The 7,370-nt window shown below is 39.4% G+C and overlaps 1 protein-coding gene across 1 annotated transcript; it reads right to left on the bottom strand.

Annotated features, from left to right (window-relative positions):
* Window positions 1-1,454: 1,454 nt before the first annotated feature.
* On the bottom strand, window positions 1,455-5,215 carry naa20 (N-alpha-acetyltransferase 20, NatB catalytic subunit). Its single transcript, XM_061250063.1, has 6 exons — window positions 5,080-5,215; window positions 4,588-4,612; window positions 3,454-3,544; window positions 2,734-2,869; window positions 2,191-2,336; window positions 1,455-2,058 (listed from the first exon to the last, which is right to left on the bottom strand). The coding sequence occupies exons 1-6, from the start codon at window positions 5,130-5,132 to the stop codon at window positions 1,973-1,975; spliced, it is 537 nt and encodes a 178-aa protein (XP_061106047.1). The 5' UTR covers window positions 5,133-5,215; the 3' UTR covers window positions 1,455-1,972.
* Between the last annotated feature and the right edge of the window lie 2,155 nt (window positions 5,216-7,370).

Raw genomic sequence — 7,370 nt, 5'->3', positions numbered from 1 at the left:
CTTGGGCCTTGGCAGCTTTCCTGACAATTTCCATTTGCATAATCTATATTCTGTAGCGCCATCTAGAGCCTACTATGAGTATTACACTACTGTATACTGCCTGTACGGAAGTGTACAAGCGACATTTGAAGATGCCCTGATGGTCCAGCAGTCTATGTTGAATAAAACTATTTTTTTCTGTCTCAATTTTGTTGTAGAATTATTGTTTTTAATATATTTTTTTAACTTTTATTTGATCTTAAGCATTGTGTTATTTTTTGTGGAATTGTGTGCACTTTGTGGTTATTGTATTTACTGCTGTAAAGCACTTTATTTGTATAGCTAAAATTATATTACATTCGTGGCATTTGGCAGACGCTCTCATCCAGAGTGACGTACAGTTGATTAGACTAAGCAGACTAAGGCCCTTGCACAAGGGCCCAACGGCTGTGCGGATCTTATTGTGGCCGGGGATCAAACCACTGACCTTGCGCATCCCAGTCATGCACCTTAACCACTACGCTACAGGCCACCCACAAAATAATTGTTTTATTTTTATACAAGTACTTATGCATATACTCTGGGTGGATTCAGATCCAGTTAGGAAGGACAGAACACTACAATTCCACATTCTAGGTAGACATTTGTAGACATTTAGTCCTGGGCAGGGTATTTCACAAAACAGTTATCCAGCTAACTCTGTAATCCTACATTGTGAAGCAGGGCCCAGGAGTCATACCCAAATATCTAACGCAAACAGCCCCTGGATTAGCATGCTGGTTCAGTTCCTACACTGTATTTAAAATGCTTTGGGATTTCCTCTCCTTTTAAGATTTAAAGGTACAATAGGTAATATTGGACTGCTAATGGTCAAGAGTAGTAACAACACCCTCAAACCACAACACTGTGTCCCTCCCCTTTCTCCGCAAACACGCTGACGTTGAAAAGGAGCTTTAATTATTGTACAGCTGCACATTGTTTTGGTACAGTGTCGGTATGTTCTGAAACCTGAATTTAAGGACTATAAATACAGGTAGAGGGTGAGTCAACATGTTAGTGAGCCTTTTTCAATGATAAGAAGGGATTTACAATGGCCTTGTAAAAATGTTTTAACACAAAAATCTTACCTTATTGTAACTTTAAGTTTCTCTCACATATATCCAATTGTAGATGTAGTCTGTCATCACTGCATCAACCTTCCTCGATTCAGCAGTACAGATAGGCGGCTTGTGTGTCCCTCTAAAGAGTCCATAGATTCAGTCTTCTTGTCCAAGAAGGGGTACGTCGACCACAAGCATTACAAGCGCCAGAAAAGAGTTTCCAGTCTCAGATTAAGCCAGACGATTACAGGTTTACAACCATGAAGTCTTTCTATGAATATGATGCCCTCACTCTTGCCACATCAATTCACAATAAAAAATAAAATAAAAAATAAATTTTGTCATTAAATCCTGTAATGACACAGAGGAGCTGGATATTTTAATGAGGATTTATTATACTGGTTTTTCAATGCTTGTATTAACAATAAAAAAAAAACATTCTAAGTAACGCTGTGACTCTCTAATACAGATACAGCCTGCTATCCCCTTTTAATAAAAACATGAAAAATAAAGCAGCTACGTTATTTGGTTCAGTTCAAACGCGGTGCTCCGGACATAATTCTGCCCTGAGAACATGCAGCAGGAGGATGGGAACAGCCGTTAGGCCCTGAGTGACGGGCCCAAGGGTGGAGTGGTCAGGTCCCACCATCAAACCTTGTGTTCTTCTCTTTAGCAGTCTGCACTATGGACCAACAGCGTACAAATCTCTGTACAAATTTCCAATTGAAACGTATTATAGATTTTTTTTTTTCTGTGCTGTAACTGTGCACCTTTTCAAAAACAATAATTTAACGGGCCTTGATTTTTTTTTTTTTTTTTTTTGAGCAGAGTGGGGCACCGGGAGAAATTTGGGGAAAGTCTGGAGGCTGTGCAGGGAGAGTCACAGCGCAGGGTTATTCTATATCCTCAGGTCTGACTGGGTGCGGGAGAGGGACGATGGACTTTTTTTCTGTGTCTCTGGACAGAGCTTTCCTCATATCTGTGGAGAAAAGACAAAGTGAGTGATTCACCAAATTCAGCGAGAGTGGCACTACAGTTTACCATAGCTACAATGCAATGCAGACTATTTTGTTCATACCAAATCAATCTGCAAAAGCCAAAAAGGTCTTACCATAGGCATCCTCATCTGGCTCCCCATTGCTGGCTGAATAGTACTCTATGACCGTCCTGTAGACACTGTACCCCAGCTGCTTATACATGTTCACTGCTACCTGGTTGGACACTCGTACAAACAGATCCACAAAGAAGCCTCCTTTCCTACATAGACCAAACAAAAAACAGCCATATGAAAACATCAGAATCATGTATGTTCACGCTAAATTCAGAGGTAAAAAATCCATGAGTGAAGTTTCAAAAGGAAATGTATGGTGAACTCAAAGGCAGGCTGACAGAGGCATTAAAAGGGAAGTTCAGGAGGAAATTCAATAATGTGCATGTAAATAAATAAAAACATAACAAAGCATAAAAAAAAGCTAAATGACAGCCTTTCAATGTTAGTGGACTTGGAACAATATTTTATGATGGCAGTTAGGGACACATGGACAATTGGTTATTAATGAATAATAATGTCTCTAATAATTATTTATAATTAGATACAAGAGCACGCACACACAAACAGAAACAGAAACACACACACACACAGACAGACACACACCTCTCAGAGATCTCCTCCAGCAGTTCCATCAGCTTCCCTGCTAGTCCCAGTCGCCTGAACTCCGGAGCCACGGAGAGTGCGGTGACATGACCATGCCACTCCTCCCTGGCCACGGATCCTTCCGCCTTCCCCATGACTGCACAAGGAAACACCCAGGCTTCAGCGTAGTGCAGACATCACCACATAACACGCATGCAAGGTCTTACCATATACAGTCAGCTCCAAAATGTCCAAGACAAAGACAAATATATATATTTTTTTCTTCATTTGGCTCTGTACTCTGTTAAGGAAATATATATATTTTTTATACAGTTCAGTTCCACCATAAAGACAAGTCTACACATACATGACCCTAGTCCTGCAGCACCACAAACTTTCTGATTTCACACACCTGTAATCAATTTCAACCAGTGACAAACTTTTTTTTCCCTTTCTTACATAATACAGTGAATTTGGCATTGCTGAAATTAACATAAGATAACATTTAAAATGTACATTAATAAATCACTCAACAATTAGCATATTTCATACAATTATCGTTTGGTCCAATCACCTCTAGTGATATGCAGAGCATTAGGCCAAGTGGAATTCTATGTCATGGAGGATCGTAGTCCAGAAACCCCATCAAATAAAGTCACTCATGTTTGAATCTTTGCGTTTAGCTTATTCATGCATTTCAGCTGCCCGTGGATGTCAGGGAACCATCACATGAGTACTTACTGTAGCCCATTAACTCTCCCCCTGGAGCCTCTGCCACAATGAAGTACTCAGGCCAGTGAGCCAGGTACTGCAGGTAAAACGGGATTCCATACTGCAGCGTATTGTTAAAGAACACAACGTCCTACTTTTTCTGGAAAAAGCACTACTCTACATTTGCGAGGAAAGGGCTGGACATTGCTCATTTTGTACTGAAAACACACAAACGGTGCCCAGTGGTAGGGCAAAATGTGTTATTTTTGCTGTATATTTAAGGCACTTTGATCAAATGATGAATGAAACAAAAGTACAGACAAGCAGCTTTTACATGGCATTTACATGTGTATACGTTTTACACCATTATAAGGAAGCAGCTGTGGGTGATCATAAACATGTAATAAAGTAATAGTCTGTAGTTATAGTGGTTGCATAGCCTTTCAATGCAATAGCTGCCTCAATCTACAAACCATGCACATCAAACACTTGGCATCTTCCTGCAGAAATTTTCATTAGATCTTTGTTACAGGGGGTTTCTGTCTTCAGTAAGTGAAATGCATGCTTATATTTAAATCATGTGACAGACTTGGCCAGTCGAAAAGTTTCTACTGGTTTGTCTGCACAGGCAGTGTGTTTGGGGGTCGTTGTCTTATGCAGGATGAAGTGCTGTAAAGATGAGGGAACAATCCATGGAAAGGAAACAATTACTAACAATCAGTAACCGTTTGTTTATTTGGTACAGCTTCAAATCGTGTTTGTGGAAGATGGTAAAACACATAGCCTATGCATGTAAATAGCATAAATAAAAGCCGATTGTCTGTACTTCTGTACTTCTGTCTCTTAACCATATTTTGACCTCAAATATCCTGTCTTTCGTAATCCTATATAGCAAAAACAACATTTCACTCTACTGTTACAATATATGTATGGAGACCATCGATTAAAAACACAAGCCTAAGCACTTTATCTTTTGTAGTTTCAAATGCCATCTAGCAAACTTGAATTCTGCAAAGATATAATTCACAATGGCTACTTTGCTCTTGTCAATTATGCAGTCACCAGTACAGTAACACATTAGGATCCACAATGTAAACGTAAACTGCCAAAAAAGGAAAGACATTTAAAAAAAGTTAAATAAAATGCATTGAACTGAAAGGATACAGTTTCTGTCAATGGGTCGAGGTTACTACAAGACACATAAAGCATAAGTTCATTAAAGTCAGACAACATCAATCCTCAATAACAAGTCAGATCGCACACCATATAGCTCATTAATGTCAAATATTTATTAGTGGCAGAACAAACGTATAAATGAGATAACCTAGTTATTACTGCCGAGCCAACTTGTTTCACGAGTTTGCATGCTAACTAGCGAGCTATTTGGGTTACTTCGACTATTAGCTAGTGGGTTGAGTCCAGCCAGCAGCACTGGAAAAACATACGAGCAGCAGTTTGGTACAGTAGCTAATGAAGGTACTGGAATATATTGAATGCTTATCAACAAGCTTACTAGTTAACCTAGCTAGCTAACTAGCTACAGGTTAGCTAGCTACATGGCTAATTGGTAATATATTGCACTAACGCGATGCAACAAAATGTTCATACACTCACACAGGTACAGAAAAGTCTTTAACTTAATATGTGCTAACTCACATATTGTTGAATTTGAACAGATCATCGCAGGTAAAAGCCCGTAACGTTGTCATTTTCCCCTGCAGCACTAATCTAAGAGCGGAACTAAAATATTTGCCCTTTAAACTCTAACCTTCTTTTTCCTGGTGTTTAATGGTTATGACGGCTATGAAAGCCAGGAAGGTTCATTACCGCCACCTTCTGGAATGGAGTGTCAACCGCGATTATTAATCGACATTTCTTATTAAAATTCTATCAATTAACTTTGAAAATACTGAAATAATAATAACAATAAAAAATAAAAAAAACCGCAGATAAACCTATTTGTAAAATGTCTAATAACATTTTATGGTAAAATGTAATGGTAATGTGAAGCACATTTCGGTCACATTTTATGAATGAAAAGTGCTATTCAAATGTTTATTAATATTTTGCATCTTCTTGTGTACAGTGGTATGCAAAAATGTGGACAGCAATGGTCAAAAAGCCTTTCACAATTAATGTCCAAGTGAACAGGAGTGAACCTTATCTCGAAATGGTACGAAGTGAAACATGACACATTTCTTCACATTTTGAAGCAAGATTAATATTCATTAAATGTTACTGTTTCAAAATAATAAAAAAAGGAAAAAAGCCCTGTGCAAATGTTTGGGAACCCTGTCAGTTAGTATTTTTTTCCTTCTCTGGGCCACTGTAACAGCTTGCAAACGCTTCCTGTCGCCAGCTAAAAGTCTTTAAATTCTCTCAACGGGTGCCGACTTCAGCCTCACCAAGTTTATTCACATTCATATAACAATAAATATATATATATAGACATATATATAACAGTGGGATGCCTTGACCACTGAGTTGGAGTAGTTGTGTTTATTTTTTTCTTGCTCTCTGCGCATCCGAATGTTAGACTGGCCAAATATGGTATGCAACCAAACATGTAACCAATCCAGGAACTACATACAGTACAATGCTTACACTAGGACAAGCATGTTCTTGCTTGTTGCTGTTCTTGCTGCTGCTGTTGCTGCTCTTCCAGTTGCTTTCGAAGAGGTTGGATTTCTTGTTGCTGCCATGCTACAATAGCTCTGATGTCCTCTAGGCCAGTGTTTCTTAACTGGTGGGTCGCGACCCAAAAGTGGGTCGTGGAGGTGTCCTGGGTGGGTCGCGGAGGGATGGTGTCAAAAAAACAACAAAATAAAAACGCATTCTTTTCATGCAACCGCTTAACGTTGACCCCAGAGCCACAGAGATAGGCTACCTAGGCCTACTAGTTGACCCAAAACCTTTTTGATTGGCCCATGCCTGTTGTTGCCATGGAAATAGAATGTTTTGTGACATGTATCAATCATTTGAGCGGTAAAACTTTAGCGAGCTGTCATGGCGAAACGAAAATATGTCCCAGAGTATTTGAAATATGGATTTAGATATGTTGAGGACAAAGGCGTCCAGAAACCCCAATGTGTGGTGTGCGGTGAATTGCTGGCACAGGAGAGCATGAAACCCTCGAAACTGAAACGTCACTTGGAGACAAAACACCCGACTGTCAAAGATACACTGTCGAGTATTTTGAGAGTTGAGCTTTCATGCGACCAGACGCTGAAAAAGAAATTTGGAGAAGTAAACCTCTCTCACTTCTGGTGCAGTGTCACGGCTGAGTATTCCTCCTTGGCTATCCGTGCAATTAAAATCTTACTGCCCTTCAGCACTACTTATCTCTGTGAAAGTGGATTCTCCACTCTGGTCCAGCTCAAGTCCAAGCAAAGAAACAGGTTGGACACTGAACATGATCTACGTGTAGCTCTGTCTACCATAGTGCCTGATTTTGAGTCTCTGATCAGATCTAAAAAGCATCCCCAGTTCTCTCATTAATGATCCTAAAACAGCCTAGGCCTAATTTGCTCATTGTTAAAACAGCCTGTTCTGGTCTTTTCATTGTAAATCTGGTCATTGTAAAAGGAGGTAGGCCCACCTCATATTATTTGCAGGGTTCACATCCAGTTCATACAGTGTGATTTCAAATCTAAATTGATGAAATGTTTGAGTATTTTGCCAATGGATATTTTAATACAAATGCCAATGTAATATCATATGTGCAGTAATATTTTTGAGAAATAAAATAAGTTGTCTTGAATGTAAAAAAAGTGGGTCGCGACCTAATGACCATACGAAATTGTGGGTCCCAAGGCCAGACCAGTTAAGAACCACTGCTCTAGGCCATCTGCAACCCTTAGTACAATCTCATGATGCTTTTCCTCACTGAAGTCATCTGTTAAACAGAAACAAAAAACATGAAAATGCACATCATGTTCCCCTCGAAC

The sequence above is a fragment of the Conger conger genome, chromosome 1 (genome assembly GCF_963514075.1).
Source record: "Conger conger chromosome 1, fConCon1.1, whole genome shotgun sequence".
Lineage (NCBI taxonomy): Eukaryota > Metazoa > Chordata > Actinopteri > Anguilliformes > Congridae > Conger > Conger conger.
This window is presented reverse-complemented; position numbering and strand designations above follow the sequence as displayed.

Coding starts and splice junctions, on each gene's coding strand:
- naa20 (XM_061250063.1), bottom strand. CDS start 5,132: ATGACAACGTTACGGGCTTTTACCTGCGATGATCTGTTCAAATTCAAC. Junction 4,613..5,079: donor CTGTTCAAATTCAACAATAT/GTGAGTTAGCAC, acceptor TGTGTCTTGTAG/TAACCTCGACCCATTGACAG. Junction 2,059..2,190: donor GCCAGATGAGGATGCCTATG/GTAAGACCTTTT, acceptor TTTTCTCCACAG/ATATGAGGAAAGCTCTGTCC.